This window comes from Beta vulgaris, chromosome 4, assembly GCF_026745355.1.
Source record: "Beta vulgaris subsp. vulgaris cultivar EL10 chromosome 4, EL10.2, whole genome shotgun sequence".
In the NCBI taxonomy this organism is placed as follows: Eukaryota; Viridiplantae; Streptophyta; class Magnoliopsida; order Caryophyllales; family Amaranthaceae; genus Beta; species Beta vulgaris.
In genome coordinates, this window is record NC_079205.1 from 7108987 (window position 1) to 7133641 (window position 24655).

The 24655-nt window shown below is 36.3% G+C and overlaps 2 protein-coding genes across 3 annotated transcripts; one reads left to right on the plus strand and one right to left on the minus strand.

Moving 5' to 3' along the window:
• Positions 1 to 351: 351 nt before the first annotated feature.
• On the plus strand, positions 352 to 5033 carry LOC104907107 (putative beta-glucosidase 41). Of its 2 annotated transcripts, XM_010695989.4 has the most exons (13): positions 356 to 844; positions 999 to 1065; positions 1182 to 1240; positions 2427 to 2502; positions 2631 to 2702; positions 2950 to 3037; positions 3141 to 3396; positions 3486 to 3601; positions 3713 to 3936; positions 4039 to 4070; positions 4171 to 4273; positions 4368 to 4476; positions 4566 to 5033. In XM_010695989.4, exons 1-13 carry the CDS (start codon positions 704 to 706, stop codon positions 4762 to 4764), a joined length of 1542 nt encoding a protein of 513 aa, XP_010694291.2. In that variant the 5' UTR covers positions 356 to 703; the 3' UTR covers positions 4765 to 5033. The 2 variants fall into 2 exon arrangements, with proteins under 2 accessions (XP_057249894.1, XP_010694291.2); XM_057393911.1 differs by lacking the exon at positions 4566 to 5033 and having other exon boundaries at positions 352 to 844; positions 4352 to 4477.
• A 148-nt stretch (positions 5034 to 5181) lies between these two features.
• Positions 5182 to 21508, minus strand: LOC125496850 (ankyrin repeat-containing protein ITN1-like). The gene is made up of 6 exons (XM_048642701.2): positions 20744 to 21508; positions 11571 to 12149; positions 9371 to 9882; positions 6370 to 6915; positions 6250 to 6291; positions 5182 to 5619 (listed from the first exon to the last, which is right to left on the minus strand). Exons 1-6 carry the CDS (start codon positions 21381 to 21383, stop codon positions 5566 to 5568), a joined length of 2373 nt encoding a protein of 790 aa, XP_048498658.1. The 5' UTR covers positions 21384 to 21508; the 3' UTR covers positions 5182 to 5565.
• Positions 21509 to 24655: the final 3147 nt, after the last annotated feature.

Below are 24655 nucleotides of genomic sequence, written 5' to 3' on the forward strand. Positions count from 1 at the left end.
CCTCCGTTCATAATATAGTGCCTACTTCATTTTTGATGGGTCAAACTTTAAAATCTTTGAGCAAATATTCTCATTTGTATATATAAAAAATCATATTCACGTGGGATCTTGTTAGATTCGTCTCAATGTGTAGTTTCATAATATCAACTTTTTATATTTTTTATTATTACGGAATTGAAGATATTAAAGGTCAAAATTACGTCTTGGAGACCGTGTAAAGTAAACAAGCATTATGATATGAGACGGATGGAGGACTAGTTATATTTATAACAATATAAAAAAATGTAAAAGATTGGATAAAGCATCGACCCTTGTGCCAGTTGCATCTTCAATAATCAATTGTACAAAGACCATCACATATTCTAATTCCTATACACGTCTCTTCAAATTACAACTCCATTTTTCACACATGCGTAGTTGCGTACACATAAAAACACAAGCTCACATATGTTTAGGGTCAGCTTAATTAGCTTAATACCCCTCTAATCCCCGCAACCTTTCACAATCTCACACACCCTCTCTTTTTTCTTTCAAAGGGACCCAAAATATCAAAAACAAGTCTCTCCCTTTCTCATCTTCAAAGCTAAGACAAAAACACATTTTTAAATTAGGTGTATATATGGTTCCACCAAATATTATCAATTTATCAGTATTGTATTATTATCCTTAATTCCTAATTTACCAAACCAAAAAACTTGGAAAAATGAAGCCTAAAGTTGCTCTTTTTTTTCTGGCAAATTGTTGGGTTTTCTGGGAAATTTCAATTAACTCATCTGCTGAAATTATTAGTAGAACTGATTTTCCTCATGGATTTATCTTTGGCACTGCTTCTTCAGCATACCAGGTTTATTTTTTCTCATTCCCTTTTATTTTTTATTTCTAAACATTATGTTACATATTATATCGCATAACAAATTATATTCCCTGGAAATTGCAATAATTTATTAATTATTTCGTTGACCAACTTTAAAGTAACTTGCTTTGTTCTTCCTTCTCAGTTTGAAGGTGCTGTGAATGAAGGAAATAGAGGGGAGAGTATATGGGATACTTTTTCAAGACTTCCTGGTAATTTTATTATGTATTATTAGTACTAATCTTCAGTTAATTATATTATTATTGGAGTATATATTATGAACTTTAGTTGATTTAATAATATACTATTGTTTTTGACAAATTTGTAGGGAGGATTTTGGATTTTAGCCATGCGGATGTAGCTGTTGATCAATACCATAGATTTAAGGTAAATTTCATATAATTGTGATGTTAAAACTTTTCTGTTAGATTAATAACATAGGTTTAAGGTAAATTTTAGTACCATGATGAAACTTGAAAACTAATTTGAACTATCAAGATACAAGGTGTTTATTTTGATGATCGAGGAACATTTTTGGAGTGTAGTTGACGCTAAAAGAGCGAGAGCACTAATAATGATGATAATGATTAGTAAAGAAAGTGACTTTTATGTATATTTTCATAAATGAGATATTTATGATCGAATGGGTACATTTGATCTTGTATAAATTGTAATGGGTAGAATTTTCGCAAGTTTTTGCAATTGTGTAGAACTTAAAAGAACAAAAGGAGTAATATGTAAATGATCAACTTTTTGGACAAATCAAGCAAAAGCCATTGTTGGAAAATATTTTCTTGTTGACTTGGGTGAAAATTTAGATCTTTAAGCCAAATGAAAAACTATATATACTCCCTATGTTTCTTTTAAATCTACGCACTTTCCTTTTAGATCGGTTTCTTTTTAGTATACACACGGTTGCCTTTTCTATTCTTGGTAACATGTTTCATCTACTTTCTCATTTTTTTCCCCACATATGTCATCCACTTTTTAGTATTTTAACCCACTTTTTAGTTAATCTCTCACCGCCTTTTTAGTTTATCTTTCATACTTTTGTACATCATCCTTTGTTCTCCCCAAATGAAGTGAGTAAAATAAAATGAAACACAGGGGATAATTAGCATATTTTCAGCGGTTTGATACTTTGATCACATAAAAAAAGCGAGAAGTCGTTGAAAAAAAAAACTACCAAAAAGGCAATCATCAAATAATACTAAAATTTACTATAAAAGCTGATGTGCAACTATCATGAGAGATAACTTAGAAAAACTTTGTGGATATACTAGATAGGATTGGCAACCTTCTATGAATGATTGTTTAATGACCTTATCTTAATCAAAGGAACAAGACATGTAGTTAGTGGCTTGATACATGATAATAGAGTATAACTAAAAAGTCAAATGGATTACTCCATATTTATAGTATTCACATGTCTTCTATATATATTAAGTTGTGGACCTTAATCCATGGAATATATATAATAAAAAATACTGTAGAAGAATGTGCTGTATAATAGTATTAACATTTACTTGTCTTCTGTATTTGTGTCCCTACTGTATGGGCTAATAATAAACAGAGTGATGTAGAGTTGATGAAGGATATGGGAATGGATGCTTACAGATTCTCAATATCATGGCCAAGAATTTTCCCTAGTAAGATTTTCTCAAAAAAGAAAACAACAAGAAACAGCTACTACAACATTCTCTAACGAAAATGAAAACAATATTCTTTTTGATGATCGGATAAAAGATATTTACGAACTGCTCTTGTTTTTTTACAGATGGTACAGGAGAACCAAACCCAGAAGGGATAAACTACTATAATAATCTTATTGATACTTTGCTTGAGAAAGGTGAATTTGTTGTCATAACAAGCATATGGAATAAAACGCTAGATAGCAAACCGTTTGTTACCAAACAATAGGATGGAAGAGCAATTTTGTAATTCCACTACTGTTTTGGGCCCCACCCCCTTCTTTCGGTTTAGTTTGGTGACAAACAGTTTGTTGTTTAGCAATGTTCTATAAGTGTAGTCCTATAAAAGTTTTAAAAATTACTCCAACAAGAAGAATGGCAATAATCTGTTTTTTTCACAATTAGGAATCCAGCCCTATGTAACCTTGTACCATTGGGATCTTCCACAAGTTCTTGAGGATCGATATGAAGGGTGGTTAAGCAATCAAATTATGTAAGTTTAACCTTTTTAGTACAAATAATTGCACTTAATTTTAAAGGATGTTACAGTTCTGACTTTGCTAACTATGTTTGGTATAATAAACTTGGCTTACTAGTGAAGACTTTGAGAATTATGCATCAACATGCTTTGAAGCTTTTGGGGATCGAGTGAAATACTGGATCACCTTCAACGAACCCCATGGTTTTTCTATCAATGGCTATGATTCCGGTGTTCAAGCTCCAGGAAGGTGCTCATTTCTTGGTCATTTGTATTGTAAAAGGGGGCAGTCATCCATTGAGCCTTACATGGTAGCTCACAATATCCTCCTCTCTCATGCTGTCGTCTACCATACTTACCAAAAGAATTTCAAGGTATAATTTTGCTATAAAAAACCACATTAATAGTATATCTATTTTCTGATTGAGATAGAGATTTTTGATAAACCTCTTTATTTTGTTAGGATAAACAAGGAGGATCAATTGGGATTGCATTGGATGCAAAATGGTATGAGCCAATAACAAGTAAAAAAGAGGACCAAGATGCAGCACAACGGGCTATGGATTTTTCGCTTGGATGGTGATTTCTTAAATTTCTTACTTTTTATGTTTTTTTCCTTGTTTTAAACAATATTCCTGTGAGATTCTTCTGTTGTGAACTGTCTTAACACAGAAAATTGAATAAAATTAGGTTCCTGGATCCCCTGTTCTTTGGTCAATATCCAAATTCAATGCAGAAACTTGTGGGAAGCAGACTTCCTGAGATCTCACCTGAGATATCCAAACTACTGAAAAAGTCACTGGATTTTGTTGGCATTAACCATTACACCACACTATATGCTCGGAATGACAGAACCCGGTTCAGGAAATTTGTACTTCAAGATGCCTCAACTGATTCTGCTGTCATTACTTCCCGTAAGAAATCTGATAGACCTCTTCAGAAACTCTTCATTATGGTGCTAACTCTAAGCACAATTTCGAGTTTGATTCATAATGTCCTTTCTTTTTTGGTTGCAGCTTATAGGTTTGGTGTACCGATTGGAGAAAGGGTAATCGCCCTACATATATCTTACAAATATACCACGTTATTTTCCTGATAATCTATGCCCATTACTGGAACTTGACACTCTTCTTTTTATTTTATCATAGGCTGCTTCGAGGTGGCTAGTCATTGTGCCCTGGGGAATTCGTTCATTGACAAGATATGTGCGGGATAGGTATAACAAGCTACCAATGTTCATTACTGAAAATGGTAACTTGATTTTTTGTTCCCTAAGTTCATATATAGCTTAGCTCAATAGTTCTTGTAAAATTATTAGACTGAAACAAGATTAATATATTGCTAGGCGTGGATGAAGAGGACAGGCCACATGTAACTTTAAATGATGCCTTACAAGATGATAAAAGGATGGATTTTCACAGAGACTACCTCTCGAACCTCTCTGCTGCCATAAGGTATATGCGTACTCTATTTTTACACGAAATTTCAGGCAAAACTTTGCACTTCAGAAAAGATGTTGATCTAATATGATGTACATGTCCAGGCAAGATGAGTGTGACGTACGAGGATACTTTGTATGGTCTTTGCTAGATAACTGGGAGTGGAATCTTGGCTATACACATCGGTTTGGACTTTACTACGTGGATTACAAGAACAACCTTACAAGAATCCCTAAGACTTCTGTCAATTGGTTCAAAAGTTTCCTTAGGTCTAATGATAATAGTCTTCACCAAGATTCCTAATTTTTCTTTGGTATTTCTTCTACTCTTCACCTTTGATACTTGAATATGCAAGCACATCTGAATGTACTTGCATGAGGATCATTAAGAAATTTCCAAGTAATTAGAGAGAACAACTGTTTTATTAGAAATTCGTTCACTGGAAATAGTACTTAGGGTACCTTCGTGAATATGTGGTTGTACAGTGTCAGGAATCAGGATCATTTAGAAGTTGCAAGAACATATGTACACATATGCTTGATGAATGAAAGTCTTCTTACTTTGTTTCAGCACATATTAAGATTGGAGTTGCATTGCCAATTATCTTATGCACTTCCTGAACAACAAATGAATTTCTACCAGTACTTTCAGCAATATGCTGTCAAACAGGGTTAGGAACACGCTTAGTAACCTGAAACCCTTTGTGTTCAAGATATCTAATTTACAATATATTTTCTCCAACAGAAATTTAACACATATAGTCAAAAGCTCATTCACCAAAGAAGTTTCAGAATTTGTTCGAATTCACACATTGCTTTGAATGACCTCAGCCTTCACCAAGCTGAGTTTGAGCTAAATACTGAGTAGTAATTCATTGACGTACGACGTCTCTCGGTCCCTCCTGCTGATGATCAACTATCAAGCACAAAAGCACTGGGATCTTAAGCTTTCCTGTTTTCGGTATGGTTAGATTTCCAAACTCCAGTCATTTCCGTGCTAATGAGGCCTAGGAATGGCTGAAAACCGAGGTTTCTCCATTTCTATTATGTTTTCGTTTCCAAAGCTTAACGCCTTAACCGCTTCTGTGCTGCATAGAAGTTCGATCTACGCATTTGAGAGAGGATCACTTCTTTCAGAGTTGTCTCTCTGAGAAGCTTCCTGAATACAGTTAGGCTTGGATGGTTAGATCATGCACAAAGAGATTTCGCATCTTCTGACCCGCAATTTACAGAATAACATAAGTTCAATACTGATATAGGAAAGACTCATAACAAGAAGTTTGCATAAAGGCTAAAGCTGCACAAAGTAGAATGGTTAAGAACTTACAGGGACATAAAAAATATGGTTGCTTAACTTTTTGTTATGATATGAACAAATGAGATCGAGTTTAGTTTTATCTCATGAAATTTTCACCCTCTTTCAGCCCTTTATTCATTCAAACTGTAAAACCTTTTCTTAAAATGGTGGTTATCCTAGAAAAGTGGTTTTACTAATTTCTTTTGTTCGATTTGTAAAGATTGGAAAATAGTTTTCCAAATGATAGGAAAACATTTTCCTTTTCTAAGGAAACACTTGTTCCTCCCTATTTTTACCTTCCATCCATCCTTCCCCATTTAATACATTTTTTATGTTCTCCCTAACTTTTCATGCAAGGAACCAAACGATGAAAAATTAACCTGCAATTAGGTTTCTCCTTGGAAAAGATATTTTCCATTAAAAATGTTTTCCGTGTAAATCAAGCCTCAGTTAGTTAATGGATAAACAAAAGAAGTCTAAACCAACCAATACCTTCTTTGAGCTGAGTCTGTTACTTCCCGTGACCTTCACCACCTGTTCCAAAATGTTGTTTTGTTACAGCAAGCTAAGAAGTAAGAAATGATATATGGGAGTTCTTGACATAAAGCCTACCTGTTTCAAGAATTGCAGTTTCTTTTTCCCTTTCTTACTTAGAAAAGGGATCAGCTCACTAACCACTTTGTATAAAAAAGTCTTGTTGCATGAAATCACTCCGACTAGAGTGGTCATCACAATGATAAGGATGGCTGCCCACAACGCCTTTTCTGATAAAACTGTGTAGATTCCGGTCATAAATGCCACCAAAGTGGCACAAAAAGAATGCACAAGTGCGAGCACACTGCGATCAATAAGTATGTGTGATTGAATTTCATCACAAACCATGGACCATATCAGGCAGAACAGCACAAACATGGAACAACACATGGCATACGTGTCTGCGAGTATGAACATTATAAATGATGTCTTCTTTGCTAGAAGGACTTCTCCGTTATCTTGGTTTAGGCCCCCAGGAAGAGTGAAACCAGCTGCAAATGTAAGGGTTGCAAGAAGGGCTGCTACAACTGCCAGTGTGTCTCGCACTTTCCCCAATGTTGATGTGTCTTGGATATATCTTGTTTTTAGCCATGGATTTATGTTCATCTTTTTGCACAATTCATGCTGTAATTATACATATATAGTTTGCAGTCAATGAAATGCATAAGAAGTTCAAGATTTTCAACCCAAAAAACAAAGACATGCATGAGAACACAGTTTCATGTTGAAGAAAGTTGCCAACAAATTTTGGAACATATATCTAATTAAGCTGTGCTTCTAAATAATTTGGGGATTAGCTTTCCGATCATAAAGAGGTGTTGTTTTCTTACATCAGTTGTTGTACCTCCTACAGTAGCTTTTGAATTGGTGTTGTTCTTTATATTAATAGTCCTACTGCTACCCTATCTGTACAGTCGAGCTCAGAATGCTCAACTGATCAAGCCTCAAGCTCAGAACATTGGAACTGCCAGCTTGAAATTAGTTATACAGATTCTATCTTAGTTCGAGCTCAGAATGCTCAACTCATCAAGCCTCAAGCTCAGAACATCAGAAATGCCAGACTGAAATGAGTTATACTGATTCTATCCAAGAATCTGTATAACTAACTTCCTCTCAGATATGAAAGTATCTTTAGATTTTATGTACCTAAACTCTAGGAATAGCTTGCTTCCTTCCTATAACAGATTTTATTTCTTTCTTTTTCTCTTCCTCTCTCCGTAGATGCTGCAACATTTTCTGTCAATAATTGGAAACATCATTGTGGTATCGTAGCAGGTTAGAACATACTACAATCATCTGCTTCTTTTATTTGCTGATGTTTACGCAAATTCTTTTTAACAGTCCAAGTTCACTTCGAGAATTAGCATTAGTTCTCTCTTTGAAATCTGACTGTTTCAAGCATTTTCCTAGCTCCAATTCAGATGTTTGTTTGTTTATCATCTTCATCTTCCGTGAAGTAATCAATTAAATCTTTCTATATAGGAAATATTCCTTCTTTCATTCGGGAATTAATTTTTTTTTTCTTATTCCTTCACAAATTCATTTAAAACATTCTCTGTTAATCCTCATGCATGGCTGAAAACCTACCTAAAACACAAGATCCTTCTAGTATCTGCTTTATCCATCTGGAAATCCTACTAAATCTCTTGGTTTTGAGAAATTTAATGGGGAATGATGGTAAATGGAAAAGAAGTATTATGAGATCATTATAAATGGCATTTGTTTATGGATCCTTACCAGAACCTTTAGCCACATATCCTCAGAGTAAAGCTTGGGAGAGGTGTAATCATGTGACAATTTCATAATTCTGTCTTCGCTTGATAGTGACGCATTGAATCAGAATAAGACTTGCGAATTTATCTATTGGGAAAGAAACCTACAGGGAAGTGGGCGTTCAAAGGTTCACATAAAAGTATGGCACTTATAATATCTATTGGGCACAAACGTTTGTCATGTTCAGCAGGGATCTTCTTCAAGAATTTGGTATATCCCTTGGCTGCAAACCTTAAAGTTTTAGCTACAGAAGGGGACATGTAAGCGGATAGTTCTTCAGTTACTTGAGTAGTCAGACTTCTATAAGAGTTTGGTGTAGATGATTCGAAACCAGTCAAGCTTAGTTGTGACAATCTGCAATTCATATAGCCTACAAGCAATAACCCTGTGTTTCATGAAAGAATTAAGCACACTAAATCAGATTGCCATTTCATGACCATGGGCCTGCTAGAACTATCTTATCTCCCTGCTTTTGATCAACTGGCAGATGACTTCACTAAACCTCTTCCTTCCTCTTACCATCAGAAACTCCTTAATTTCCAAGCTAGAAATGTGTGATAGTTTACCACTTCCTAGCTTGAGGGGGGTGTTGGTGTATGGTATACCTGTCATATGTATCGTAGTGAAGCTCAAACTGCTCTCTGATCAATACTTAAGCTTAGAGAATCATAATGTGCCAGTTAGTGCTAGCTGGAAAGTGAAAACTAATTCTTTCTTTCATTCTAGTATCTTAAGATTTTATGTATTGAAGCTCTACAAATAGCTGGCTTCCTTCCTTCGTTTTACAGTTATGTAAATGTAATGGAAAACTCGAAAAATATGTTTGTTTCTTTGTCTCTCTAAATATGCTACATAATTTTCTCTCAGTCTGGTCACTTGATTATCAACTATTCCCTGTCTCTTTATTAGTGTACAAAGTACACTCTTGCGCCATTTATATATATACTTCACTTTGATCATCATGACCAAGGAAAAGTGTTGACTGTAACCATATAAAAGAGTGACCATCATGAAAAAATGGCATATCTCATTTTAAAAATTAGAATGTCAGCACTGTAAGGTTTGTTATCTATATATATATGGAGTATATATGCAATGAAGATCAGAAGATGTATCAATATAAAAGATGAGAACAAATGTGAGTAAATGTTAGGGAAAATATGAAAAGATGAAAGGCTCTTACAAAGGAGAAACCATATTATAATCTTTATCTAACATATTAGTTATTAATTTAAATGTTTGAAAAACTAATAAAAGGAACAACAGGTTTTATAAGAGTTGTGTTCTAGTTCAGAAGTTGACGTACCCATTCGTAATGTTGGGTACAAAGCCCTGCTAACAAACTTTTGGCAGTTGTACCGTCATGGTCGCTGATGCTACAATCAACCCCTTGTTTGAGTAGGACTTCGGCAAGTAGGACGTCCTGACGTTCAAGTGCTAGATGCAATGGCGTTTTATGATTGTTATCACAGTTATTTTTCATCTCCCAAATTGGTGATATCGCAAAAAGTTTCTCGTATTCATCCTTACTTTCTAGCTTGACATGATGCAACGGCGAATCCTTGTTTCGAATACAGACTTCCTTAAACAAATCCGGATGCCTTGTAAAGAGTTTTAATGCTTCGAGGTCACTTCTCTTACATGGTATGATCCAAGCTTTCGGTGAAGATTCGATGGCAGTAGGTTCTGTTTTCAGCAGCACTTCTATAAGCCATATCTCGCAGGCTGCTGATGCTATGTCTAAGGGTCTCCTTCCATTCTTATCTGGTTGTTTGATCAGGTGCTGAAATTGTTGTACCAATAACTTGCCTGTCTCTTCTGAATACATACATATTCTAGATCACATCAGACTCCACTTCTTATGTCAAGCCATATGTAAATAATAAGCATTTAATGTCATCGTTATAACAATTTGAGGTTATTTTTGGTATAATGATTCATGATTGTGTAACAAAGGTTCCTTTGTCTAGTCCTAAGATTCTACCTTATAAGTTATAAAAGTGGTTTATAGGGAGTAATTGAAAAGAAAACAATTAAGACTACATTTTTCAAATTTTTCAAAATAAAGATATTCCCTTGTCTTAAAATGATATGAAGATAGAAAACAATTTTAAGGTTGATATATTTTCCTTTTGTTTTGAGAATATGAAACTTAGATAGCATAGTGTCATACTCCCTTTGTTTTTTTCAACGATTTTCTGATGTACTGTAACAATATAAACCAATGTGAGACGAAGAGAGTTAAATAATACTGATGTTAGGGTATGAATATCCCTGGGTCTTGAGCAAAATCTTAACAAGAGTCTTGTACAAGACTCAGGGATATTCATCAAAATTTTGAAGGGAGTCTGAGGTTGAGTTTTGAAATCAAAGACTCACCTAAAGACTCAACTTGCAAAACTGTTAGGAGTATTGGGCCATAGCCCATTAGGTTAATTTGTGTTAGGTCAAATTTATGTTATGTTTCTCTATATAAAGGGTTGTAATCTTTATGATATCAAACAAGCAATAATACAACACATCTCTTCTCTCTCATTTATCATGGTATCAGAGCAGGTTAAGTTCTTGGGATCTCTCAATTTTTTTTCTTCTTTCTCCCGCCGGTGGGTGGTGGCTGATTAATTAACCCCACCGGCAGGATATTTCCGCAGTGCTCTTCTGCTGTGCTTTTATATCTGACCTTCTTAAAAAAAAAAAAAAAAACAAAAACATCATACGGAATTCCTTCTCTGTCACTCATATGGAATTCCCAAGGCAAGGCTCATTCTTCAAATCTTCATTATTTTGTCTCATGTGAGACTTATTTGGTGGTATTGTTTTATTTAATCTTCATTTCAAATATGTTTCAAAACAGATCAATTTCTTCTTACAAATGTCGATGATGTTCATTCCATCGAAAATTTGTTCTTTTGTTTCTGTGATGATGATCTTCCATCACAACTTTCTAAAAAAAAAAATATTGTTCTTTGGTCTCAATTTCAGATCTGTTTCAAAACAGATTGTGAGACATGTTTTGGCTCTCCGTGTCGTGAGACACGGTTTATGGGTTCTCCTTGTACCTTGAGACGAGGTTTGTTCATTGAAGAAATTGAAGAATTGAAGATTTGAAGATTTTAAAAACTGAAGCATTGAAGAATTTGAGTTCGATTTTATTTTTAGTTGTGTTTTTTTATTGTTATTTGTCCAATTGTAACGTTCGTTCTACTGCCGTTACAATTGCGGGAGGGTGTTAGGAGTATTGGGCCATAGCCCATTAGGTTAATTTGTGTTAGGTCAAATTTATGTTATGTTTCTCTATATAAAGGGTTGTAATCTTTATGATATCAAACAAGCAATAATACAACACATCTCTTCTCTCTCATTTATCAAAAACAAACCTCCCACTTTTTTTTTTTTTGGGTTTAAGTTGAGTCTGGAGATAATATGAGGGATAGAGATAATATTTCTCTTCACAAATGTAGGATACATTCACAATTACACAACATATATAGGTTTCAAATTCTCACCTGGGCAACCTAGAATAGCATGCAAGACGGTCTGTTGATCGTGGTCGTCGTTAATGGGAATAGTCCTCGCCAGTGAAGGATCTTCATGAACATGAGCGCAAATCGATCGCACAACTTCATCCATCCCCTTTTTAAGAGCGACGTAAAGTAGGCTCTGTCCTTCACTGTTGGTCGTTTTGTAAGTGTGTCTATCGATAGATATGCAATGTAGCACGAATTTTTCCAGACGTTTACTCAGCGCAATGTCAAGAGGTGTTATTGCATTAAAATTTTTCTCATTCCATAATGGGATATTCTGTCCACATCTTTTGACGAGGGACAATGCAAACTCTTCGTTACCATGCTCAACAGCAAAGTGTAGAGGAGTATCATCTTCGCTATTTTTTGATATGCTTAATGTCCGGAGAAACTTGATTTTGTGATCGTTTACCACCACTGGAAGTAGCCTCGTTTTGTTTGCTTTTGCCCAAACATGGAGAACATGGTTCTTATTTTCACCAGGTAGTTCTAGCAATTTTGGGTGCTTCTTGATTAATAACTTCTCAATTTCTAACCACTTCTCATCTTCTTCAGTTTCAACTGTCATACAAGTAATGTCAGATTTCTACATTCTGTTTTTGTCAAATAAGCAACATAAAGTGGTATACTTTAGCAAATAGAAAAGCTAAATACAACAAATAACAAGTTGAAGTTTACCAACTTGCCCTTTTTCTATACCTTTTGTAAAAGAATTTGATAAAATAAATTATATTAACGCGCTCTCATAGAGTACCTGAATAGAACATATCCCAAAACACCTCCAACTCCCCTAAATGAGAATTGAACCCACAACATGTTACATGTGGGTGGAAGATAAAAGGGTTTAGAACCCTTCCACTTCCTCATTCTCATACCGTATGACTTATGTGAGCATATAAGTTATATCTTGCATTTTCAATACTAATACTATGTTTTAATTTTTTTGAGCAAAATTATAAATAGATCCATAAGTTGGAAATGGAGCACGTTAGAGTCACCATCACTACAAAACTATAGAACCATGGGATGTTATTGCTCTAGCAATATTTTCTTCTGGTGTTATAGCAGACTGTTGCAGGCAGTAGTATAGTGGCTGGCAGTATTGTTAACTAGCCAGTAGCTTTTTTGCTCGTTATTTTGTCCTATGTGATCATGTATTTTGTCCTTGTTATTTTGGTGTGCTGTCACCATCTGATTGTTTTCTACCTAGTATATATATTACAAAGAGATCATACTAGGTTTTTTATGAGCCTAGAATTCAGTGCCTCCTTTCTTGTGTGAATCAAGAGTTAAAATTCTTCATGGTATCAGAGCACACTAGGTGTTGATCCAAAAATCACAAAATTCTTTCTTTCTCCTTATTTTCTTCCTTTGTTAAATCCTTCTTGTCTTCTGGTCTATATCCTTGATCTTCTTTCTTTAAAACTGGAAATAGAAGAAAGTATTCTAGACGTTAGCCTTGAGCTAAGAAACCTCTTCAACATCAGTGAAAAACAACAAACATTCCATATTCTGACCCATACTACCTTGGAAACTCAGATAACTCTGTCACCCCTCTTTCAAACATCATCTTCAATGGAAACAATTACCTTCCCTGGAGCAGAAGTGTTAGAATGGCATTAGGAGCTAAAAACAAACTAGGTTTTATTGATGGCAGCATCACAAAACCTCCTGTTAACTCTGAAGATTACAGTAAATGGACCAGAAATGACTATATGCTCAGGTGTTGGCTGTTTGCTTCTGTAAAACCTGAGATTGCTGATGTCTTAATACTAAGTGAATCTGCAAAAGGATTCTGGGATGACTTGGTTGAGAGATATGGTCAATCAGGTGCTCCACAATTATACTCTATAAAGAAAGAAGTTACAGGGTCGATGCAAAATGAGATGAGTGTGGCTGAGTACTATGGAAAGTTGAAGAGATCTTGGGATGAGCTGAATTGTTTAGATGGATTTCCAGAGTGTAGTTGTGGTGCCCTGCAAAAATGTGATTGCAAATATCTCAAAAGGATTCTTGAAAGGGAATCACAAAGTAGGTTGATTGATTTTCTAATGGGCTTAAATAACAGTAAGTATGACAATTTGAGAGGTAGTATTCTTGCTATGGACCCTATTCCTACTATAAACAAGGCGTTTCAACTTGTCCAGCAAGCAGAGAAGCAGAGGGAAGTGACAGAGAACATTGAATCTGGCTTTGATGCAAGTGCCCTTTTTGCCAACAAAGGAATATTTACTGGAAACCAGCAGGGTAAAGGGAACTTCCAGAACATAAAAGGAATTTTCCCTAGAAAAGAAACTAAGGAGGAGAAGATGAGAAAGTATTTTTGTGACCATTGCAAGATGAAAGGTCACACTAGAGATGGATGTTTTAAGCTAAATGGATATCCATATTGTGATCACTATAACATGAAGGGTCACACTGAAGAGGGATGCTTCAAGATACATGGCTATCCAGATCGTTCTAAGGGCATGGTTCAAAAAGGGAAGAGAGGCATGACTTATGCTGCAAATGTTGAAAGTAGTGAGCACAACAAGGATTAGGAGTAACCTTTGGACTTTGGGAATCAGAGAGATAATAGCATGGTGAACAACCTTGTTGAGCAAGTTCTGAAGGCTTTATTATCTATCAAGCAAGGTGAGAGTTGCAGCAGTTTTGTGAACAACTCTCATCTAAGCAACTTTGCAGGTATTGTTTCTTTAAACAGTGCTCAATATTACTATAAATTGCTTGGTAGAGACACCTGGATTATTGATTCAGTCTCAAGACAACCATGGTCAATAGTGATAAATTCTTCTTTGAAAGGAAGAAAATGGATAAAAGTGTTCATGTTGGGATGCCAGATGGAACACTTAGACAGGTGAAAGAAACTGGATCCATTTACTGGTCCTAAACTCATACTCAGGAATGTATTATACATACCTGAGTTCAAACACAACCTGCTTTCTGTAGCTAGGTTGATACATCAGAACAAATTGAGGGTAATGTTCTCTGATGAAAGCTGTGTGTTTTAGGACCCTTCTAATGATGAAGTGGTAGGAAAAGGAAGAATATATGGAGGGATATATCAACTGAAGTTGTCTGAAGAAAAAAGCACAAAGGATGAAGGTGTTAGTTGTTCCAAGGAATGTAATAATGTAGTTTTAAGTAAGAAAAGAAAAGAAAACATTGTGTTGCTTCATCAGAGACTAGGACATACATCTTTGTCCAAATTAAAACATATATCTCAATGTGATTGCAGTGGTTTAAATGAATTGTTTTGTGATACATGTTGTTTGGCAAAGCATAACAGGATTCCCTTTCCTATCAGTAAATCCATTGCTGCTAACAATTTTGACTTGGTCCACATTGATTTGTGGGGACCTTATAGGGTCAAAGCTATTACAGGAGGGAGATACTTCCTCACTATCCTTGATGATCACTCTAGGGTCACTTGGACTTTTTTAATCAATAACAAGGAACAAGTGAAGGTTGTTCAGAGCAATTTCATTGCCTATGTAGAAAATCATTTCAAGGTAAATATCAAAACCATCAGAACTGACAATGGAACATAAAATGTTCAAGGAGAGTGTGGCAAAACGCTTGTTGAGAAGGGCATTTTCCACCAAAGAAGTGCTCCTAAGACTCCCCAGCAGAATGGGAGAGTTGAAAGGAAGCATAGGCATTTGGCTAAGACTGCTAGGGCCATGAAAATTCATGCTGGGCTCCCAAACAATTTTTGGGGAGAGTGTATTCTTGCTGCTACATATGTCCTAAATTTACTTCCTAGTTTTGTTATTAACTGGGAAACTCCTTTTGAAAGGCTGATGAAAAAATCTCCTGACTACACACTTCTAAGAACTGTGGGTTGTTTGTGTTATGCCACCAACTCTCACACAGGAGGGGATAAATTTGCTCCCAAAGGGAGAAGATGCATCATGCTAGGCTACCCAAGTGGGCAGAAAGCATATAGGGTGTATGACTTAGAAGCACACAAGGTTCTAATATGTAGAGATGTGGTGTTTAAGGAAGATACCTTTCCTTTTAAAAATCCTTCTCAACAAACACCAGCAAATTCTCTTGCCTTCTCTCCTTCTTCTTTTCAGGATGCAGATACAAACAATTTTTCAGTTGATGAAGAAAGTAGAGCCTCTAATGATCCTCCTGCTAATGATGAAACGCCATCAACTACTCCTGCACCAGACCAATCATTTGCATCTACTGATGTCCTGAATCCTACTCAGGAGGTGCAACCTATATTCAGTGAAAATGAAAATCTTCTGAGAAGATCAGAAAGAGAGAAGAAGATCCCAGCCAAGTTTGATGATTATGTGACTACTTTCAGGCAAGTAAGTAAAAACAATGAAGCTGATCAAAGGGTAGAACACTCAGGAGCAAACTTTGTCATGGCTACTTTACACAACAAGGATTACTATTCCCCTGAATATGTAGTCTCACTCAACAATGTTCTGAAAATAAGAGAGCCTACTTCCTTCAAAGAAGCTTCACAAGATGCAAAATGGAGGAAGGCTATGCAAGAAGAGCTGGTAGCTTTGGAGAAAAATAGAACCTAGGAATTAACTACCCTTCCAGAAGGCATGAAAGCCTGGATAGCAAGTGGGTTTACAAGGTGAAGTTCAAACCCAATGGTGAAGTAGAGAGATACAAAGCCAGATTAGTGGCCAGAGGTGATAAACAGGTGAAGGGTAAGGACTACAAGGCTACCTTCTCACCTCACTAGTAGAATAAATGCTATTTGCTACGGTCAATAAATGGCCTATTGCGGCGGTTTTGACCGCGCAACAATTAAGGGGGCAGCAATAGGTAAATAATACATTGCTGCGGTTTTTAACCGCAGCAATATTTCAACATATTGCTGCGGTTTCTAATGGAAACCGCAACAATATTATTATTTTATATCAGAAAAAATCCAGTATATTGCTTCGGTTTTTAGTCAAAACTGCAGCAATATGTCATGGTACAGGCCAAATTTTTTTTTTTTTTTTTGCATTTGACAATTAAATTTGATATATTAAAACCAAACAACTAACCCATTCACTATCCATTAAACTCGCAAACAAACTAAAGATAAAATAACATGAATCTCATTAATATATAAAGATGAAAAATCTAATTACATCAATATTACAAAAGAATCAAATGTAAAATGAAAAAGAGACTTTAAAAAAACAATTATAACTGGATAACTAATAAAAACAAATAATATACATAAAAATTAAAAACTGAAAATAGAAATCTTAAAACTAACAAAAAAATGTCAGACACGAAAAAAACGAAAGATAAAAACGAAAAAATAATAATTCTGAAACAAAAAAACGAATGCTGCCACAGAGTCCATCGTCGGAGGTCGTCGGGTGTGAGCCACGCAACTTTGAATATCCATCGCAAAAAGAAGGACGAGCGAGACGACGACGAGACGAAAGACGAATAGACGAGGATGAGACGAACAGACGACGACGAGCGAGCAACGTCGGCGAGAAGATGAAGGACGAGCGAGCGACGTCGGCGGGAAGATGAAGGACGATCGAGCGATGTCGGCGGGAAGATGAAGGGCGAGCGACGTCGGCGTGAAGATGAAGGGCGAGCGACGTCGGTGGTTGAGAGAGGCGTGAGACAACTGATGAGAGAGGAGAGAGAGGCTAAATGGAGAGAGGCGTAAGAATCTGTTGAGGGGTATGAGAGATGGGCATTAAGCTAGCATCTTTATATATTTTGTACGGACCTATTGCTGCAGTTTTTTATTAAAAACCGCAGTAATATATTAAAATACTATTTGTTTATATTATTTTAGTATATTGTTGCGATTATTGCCAGAAATCGCAGCAATATACTTCCTCCGTTTCAAAATAAGTGCAACATTTGCATAGTGTTTACTATTCACAGTTTAAACTTTAATTAGCTTTGGTGATTTACATTTTAGGAAAAACATAGTCATGTGGGATCTTGTTAGATTCGTCTGAATGTGAATTTTTTTAATATCAACTTTTTATAATTTTTACTTATTGATGATTGAAGATATTAACGGTTAAAATCATGCATTGGCAAACGTGAAAACAAGAAGTGTTGCACTTATTTGGAAACAGAGGAAGTATTTAGTTAAATAGTAAAAAGATTTTAAAAAGTTTTCGCTGAAATGATATTGCTGCGGTTTTCTGCCAAAACCGCAGCAATATGGTTTTTTTTTTTCTTTTTCTTTTACGTGATATATTGCTGCGTATGAGTAAAACCGCAGCAATATCACCGCAGCAAGTAGCATTTATTCTACTAGTGCCTGTTGCCAAATTTGCCACAGTGAGAACCATGATTGCTCTTGCTACTAAAAGGAATTGGAAACTACATCAGCTAGATATTAATAATGTCTTCCTTCATGGGCATTTGGAAGAAGAAGTATACTTAAAGATTCCAAATGGATACACTGGTCTTCACACTCAAGGGCAAGTTAATTTGTAGATTGAAGAAAAGCCTTTATGGCCTGAAACAGGCATCCATGCAATGGAACATAGAGCTGAGGAGGTTTCTCAAGCATCTTGGTTATGATCAATGTGCGAGAGATAATTCCATTTTTTTTAAGAAGACTAGAAGTCAGATCAGCATAGCTCTGGTGTATGTTGATGACCTGTTACTTACTGGTGATGATGAAGCAGACATCACCTAACTCAAGCACAGCCTTGATAGCACCTTCACCATCAAAGACTTGGGTGAGTTAAGGTATTTTCTTGGCATAGAAATAGCTAGAAATGCCCAAGGAACTGTCATTAATCAAAGGAAGTACACTCAGGATTTACTTCATGATGCTGGTTTCCATGAATGTACTCCCACCAAATTTCCTTTTCCAAAGGGCATCAAATTAAGCACTGATCAGGGAGAGCCTCTTGAAGACCCTGAATCTTATAGAAGTCTCATTGGTAGACTCCTTTATCTCAACTTGTCCAGACCAGATATCACCTTTTCTGTTCAACAACTAAGTCAATTCATGAGCCTTCCTAGAAAACCTCACCTCCAAGCAGCTCTTCATGTTCTGAGATACTTGAAAGGCACAGTTAACTATGGCTTGTATTACCCCAAGGAGGGTGGGGAAAACTTCATGGCCTACTCAGATGCTGACTGGGGATCCTGTCCATTCAGTGGCAGATCGTTGACTGGCTACTGCATCTTTATAGGAGGTTGTTTAGTCTCCTGGAAAACCAATAAGCAAAAGGTCATCTCTAAGTCATCATGTGAAGCTGAACTAAGAAGCATGTCAATGACTACAGCTGAACTTGCTTGGCTCACTGGCCTATTTGAAGATCTGCATCAACAACTCTCTCTCCCAGTTACTCTTTTATGTGATAATCTTTCAGCTGGACACATTGCTCACAATGATGTGTTCCATGAATGCACTAAACATCTTAAACTTGATTGCTATTACATTCGAGAAAACATTGAAGCAGGGCTTCTCAAAACTGCTCATGTGAAATCCTCACTCCAATTGGCAGATATTCTTACTAAGTCTCTCTCAGCTGTCCAACATCTTTTTTTATCTTCCAAGTTAGGACTTGTATGCTTAGACCAAGTCCAACTTGCGGAGGGGATATAGAACCATGGGATGTTATTGCTCTAGGAATATTTTCTTCTGGTGTTATAGCAGACTATTGCAGGCAGTAGTATAGTGGCTGGCAGTATTGTTAACTAACCAGTAGCTTTTTTGCTCGTTATTTTGTCCTATGTGATCATGTATTTTGTCCTTGTTATTTTGGTGTGCTGTCACCATCTGATTGTTTTCTACCTAGTATATATATTACAAAGAGATCATACTAGGTTTTTTGAGAGCCTAGAATTCAGTGCCTCCTTTCTTGTGTGAATCAAGAGTTAAAATTCTTCAAAAACTAAGACCCTCCCACGAACATTTTAATCCAGATCCGACTTGAATCTATAGATATGAAAATCGTAGACCCAAACCTATAAAATAAGGGGGATCCAACAGGTCTGGATCAGAGCTTGGACGCACGGTTATTGCTACTAGATATAGATACACATAGTGTATAGTATAAGTGCAAGTTAAAATGAATTGCTAAATATAGCTTAAAAGTAACCAGTGAAACTCTAATCAAGTTTACGAAAGTCCAAAGGATCTTGACCCAAATTGAATCATTAGTCGGTGCCACACTCAGGGGGTCATAAAAAATCAAAATCGAAAAATCGTACCGAAATATCGAAAAATCAGTCTAAATGGGTGGCTACCGTAACGATAAAAAAAGTTCAAACGGTACAGTTACTGAACCTATAAAATTTACGGTTAAATGATATGGTTACGGTTATGATTTTTGAGTGAACGTTTAACCAAATTACCGTAATATTATTTTTCTCTATTTAATTGTTGTGAAACATTTTCAAAAAATTACATTAATTCTAATATTTGTTTCTAAGCTACAACAATTAGGGAAACTATGTAATTTCTTTGAAACTCTAATACTAATATAAACACTATGATTAGGAAATGAAGTGAATTATTAGTATTAGTTATATTTTTCAATGGATTTCTTATCCACTTTAAATACATTTTATATTAGGGTATATATAATATTAAAATATATGCACAAAAAATTTGAAAATATATAGTACATTAAGTAAAACATAATAGTATAAATTAAAAAACGGTTAATGGTTAATCGAAAAACCATACCGATAAAAAATTTAACCACTTAAGCGGTAACCGTCTAAACGATTACGGTTCGCAAAAAGAGCGAACTGGAACTTACGGCTACCGAACCGAAATGTTGTTTCGGGACGGTTAACCACCCATGAACTTTTCTAGCCACAATATCTTTAATCAATTCTAGCTAGATTCATTTGAAAATGGATTTTTTTTTTCCGGTCAAAGCCACCTTTTAAAACATTAAATTTTTGAAAAACCACCTTATATACTTTTTTTTACGAAAACAAACCTTAAACAATTTTTTATATATGCCAAATTCCAATTATTGACCAAGATTCAGGCATTAACCATGTCATGAATTTTGTTGGGTTTGAAAAGTCATATGCCTTGCACATGACATGGTGAATGTCGGAACCTTGAATCAGTGATCGGAATTTGCCAGAACTTTGGATCAATGATCCAAATTCGGCATAAGATTTGTTGAAGTGCATTCAATTAGAAAAAGATTGTAAACTGAACTGACCTGATTTCTCTGCCAAAATATGAAGCGGATTTAAACCATCTTGCCCGAGAACCCTAGTACAAGCATTGGACTTTAAGATCTGCAAAGCCACCTCGGGGAGCCCCTGCCTCACAGCAAGAAAGAGGGAAGTGTTCCCTTCCTTGTCTAGTATGTTACAAATCGATTTCTCATCTATTTGTAATATTAGGTTCGCACATTCCCAAAATTTATTTTTAAGGGCCAGATGGAAAGGAGTGTTGCCATCTTTATCCCTCATTAACCATGGAAATGGGCAAGCAGGATTAAGATCATCCATTAAATTTTCAAAAAGTATGCGTGTGAACTGGATTGGACCTTGATTGCCTTGGAAGGCTGCAAAATGAAGAGGGTTCCAATGGAGGGAGTTTTCTAGTTGGGATAAGAGAAATCGTAAGTTTTCTTCTGGTAATGTTTGTATTGCTTCATTGATGAATGCTTCCCTCTGAAAACGCACTGCAATATGGAAGATGTTATACCCATTCTCTGTTGAAAGGAGAAAGTAGTTGATGGGTTTAGAGTTTAGAGCTTCCTTGAGGTAACTGACATTTCCCAACGTCGCAGCTTCCTTCAACTTTGCGTCCATGGTTGAATATCCTGGAGCAACCACCTTCTTGTGCTCCATAAAATTAGGTAGATTAGATGCGTTTTCCAGGCCAGATTAATCTTTTCAAAGTCAACGTTCTTCTTTGTCGTGTTCTTCTAATGATGTTCTTTCTTCCATCATTCCAAAGGATGATGTATATTGATTTAATGTTAGGACTCATGCCTAATTTGTTTCTCTCTTAAAAAAAATATATAAAACTTATCATCATACCAGTTCACTTTAATCTAAGATGGATCAATGTTTAATTCAAAGTAGATGTAGATAACATATTCAATTCAAGGAGTGATTGAGTGATCCTAAGAGTTGTCAACCCTCTTATTATAGAATTTTCATTAGTTAAGAATACATTAAAATATTATTTTTTATGTCACTTCTCTTCTCAATTATTACATACATATTAGTATTTTATTCTAATGTATTTATAAGGGTTGGCAACCCTAAGAATTACTCAAAGGTCCTGTTTGGCAAATAGAGTTTAGAGTTAGAGTCCATAGTCTACACTATGGAGAGGGTATGTACCGAGGGTTTCGAGGCCCAACCACCGCATTCTTGTGAGTGAGGTGGCCGAAACATCCTCCTCCCAGTCTTTTGATATAGCCTAGATGCAGGCCACTCAAAAGGCTAATCACCGTGCGGTCACTATTACCCTTGACGGTATCCGCACCGACCTTGACCATATGTCAGGGGTGGCTTGGCGAACGCATCTCGCCAATGTCCGCTCCTGAAATGAGCCGCCCTTCCCTAACCACCATTACTACCCTCCTACCTTCTACCCTCGTGAAGGACCATTTGAGGAGCCTTCTTTCTGCCCCTATCCCCACTACCCGTCTTACTTCCCAGACGGGTATTCAGGTGCATTTTCCCTCCTAACCCCCTTCCTGATGGGGGCGATGGTGGGAACTACTAGGTGCTATTCATGAACCCCCTCCCTCTCCCTCCTTTTGCAACTCCAAGCGCGGAATTTCGCTTAAGCTTGGGGGCCTTGCATGTATGTCTATGTTTTCGGGAGTTTCGCTTGAGCTTGAGGTGGTATTCATGAGCCCTCACCCATGTTTCTTTTAAATCACCCTTGCATAGCTTGGTTTTTGTAGTTTGTTTCTAGTTTGTTTTTTTAGGTTTACAATGCATAAAAAAAATATTAAAAAAAATACATTTAGCATAACTTGGTTGCATGAATGATTTGTGGCTAAGAGTGTTCATAACTTCATTGGAAGACCTTCGCTACATTTAACTTTATGGTTTTGGAAGCCTTGTTATGACCTTAAGTGATCCTTGAGAACGATAACTTTTGGTAGAGTCTTTTTACAATTAGGCGAGTTGGTTGATTGGATTGCATTGTCCCTTGTGCGACGAACCACGAAGGAGGGCTAAGAACCTCGTAAGACTCATTTACAACCCTCACCATTGATCGCCTAACTTGTGACTTGCATTTTAGGTCCTCAAGATTGCATAAGACCGAGCCTATAGAAAATGATTTAGGGCATTTTTTTTTTGCTAGAAATAATGGGAGCTCAAAAGCCAAAAAGCTTTTATACCGGCATAAATATCTGCTTGTCAACTGATTTGAGCCTTTCTATCCTACTTTTTCTTAACCTTCAGAATAAGTCATGGCCAGACTTTCCCCAAAGTGGAGTACATGTCTAGTTTGTGTTGAGTTGAGTTATTTTGATACTAAATCTTTGGTTGAAAGCAAGTTAATGTACGTGTATGATTGCAAAATTGTAAGCATATTGCCGAAAAAAAGGCAAAAGAAATGAAATAAAGAAAGCTCTTATTGTTTCATTTGGATTTTTATTGAAAAGAAAAGAAAGAGAGTGCAAATTGATGAGAAAAATGCAAAATATATTCAAAAAGTGAAATCAATGTTCAAAAAGTGAAAATCTAAACAAGAATCAAAGTTATGTGTGAGTTTTCAATTTGAGATGGTGTGAGGTTTAGCTTGGGGAGTTTTTATCCCTAGTTTGTACTCCGCTTTACCCTTTTTGCACCACATTCCTAAATTGTCATCCACACCTCTAACCTAGCCTCGTTACAACCTTCATAAAGTCCCTTTTGACTTCTAGATTGGACTTGGTCAATTTAGTAGTGGCGGGTGAGATTTTGTGCAAGTCATGATGAGGGTCATCAAAATGTGGTAGAGCTGAGCTATTATGGTTGAGCATCCCTAGAGAGGAGTCAAACTCGGCACTTGGAGGTGGAGAGGAGTGAGAAATCAATGTTCAAAAGCCTATTTGAGATTTGGTTGATCGGTGAATTGGATCTATCGAGTCACTCTTGTGCTTCCTAGTCATCTTCCCTTTTGTGTTTGGTTGGTCTCCTAAATCTTTTTATGAACTCATTTAGCTTGCATTTCATGTTTGTAGCTTCGCATATAGAGCATTTAGGCTACTTTGTTGCATGTTTTTTCTTTTTCTTATTTTTCTCCCCTTCTCTTTCTTCTTTCTCATTCTTGGTTTACTTGAGGACAAGTAAAATGCTAAGCTTGGGGGAGTTTGATAAGTGCATTTCGAGCACACTTATGAGCTCCTTTTAGCTTGGTTTGATCGTTTTTCCTCTCGTTTCTTCCCTCTTTCTTCCTCATTTCCTCCTATATTTCTTTCACTTGATCATTGTTGATCATAGTGACATTTTGCTAGATTTTCGATCAATTTTGACTGGATTTCTAGTACATTTGCTTTCACCGTATCTTCTCGTTCTTTGGTTGCAGGTATGACCTTTTCTAACGTCGAGAGTTGGGAGATACGGTAACAGGCAGGAGTTTCGAGGAGTTTGCACGTGCGAAAATGGAAGAAATGAAGTGTGAGCTAAGAACTTTGTGCATCCGCACTGCCTTAGAAGTGCCCGCACACATCGGTGTGCCTGCACCCGACAGGTCACAACAAGAATCCGCCTTTTTAGCGTCTTAATATAGCGTCCGACAGTATAAGCGGACGGTAAATTTAAAATTAGCGTCCGATATATGACAGACGCAAATTAGCGCCCGCTTTATGAGATTTAGCGTCCGTTCTTTTAAACTAACGCTAATTAGCGTCCGTTAAGTAAATTAACGTCCATTTGGCAGACGCTAAAAACGGGAAATTTTAGCCGATTTTTAAAAAATAAAATATTGCAATTTACCGTCTGCCTCCAGTTAAAATACCGTCCGAAGGACGAACGGTAAATAAGAGGTATAAATCAGCATTTTAGTACCTCCAGTCGACCAAACCATTAACCTTAACCCACGCCTCTCTCTCTTCCTCACTCTTTCCACGCCTCACTCTCATCTGACGTTTCTCTCTCGTCTCTCTCTA

Bases quoted from the DNA above. Each gene is read 5' to 3' on its own strand.
- LOC104907107 (XM_010695989.4), top strand. From the start codon at position 704: ATGAAGCCTAAAGTTGCTCTTTTTTTTCTGGCAAATTGTTGGGTTTTC. The intron at 4,274-4,367 runs GTAACTTGATTT...ATATATTGCTAG, and splicing joins AATGTTCATTACTGAAAATG to GCGTGGATGAAGAGGACAGG. The intron at 4,477-4,565 runs GTATATGCGTAC...GTACATGTCCAG, and splicing joins AACCTCTCTGCTGCCATAAG to GCAAGATGAGTGTGACGTAC.
- LOC125496850 (XM_048642701.2), bottom strand. From the start codon at position 21,383: ATGGAGCACAAGAAGGTGGTTGCTCCAGGATATTCAACCATGGACGCA. The intron at 9,883-11,570 runs GTGAGAATTTGA...GTATGTATTCAG, and splicing joins TGCTATTCTAGGTTGCCCAG to AAGAGACAGGCAAGTTATTG. The intron at 6,292-6,369 runs GTAGGCTTTATG...ATTTTGGAACAG, and splicing joins AACTGCAATTCTTGAAACAG to GTGGTGAAGGTCACGGGAAG.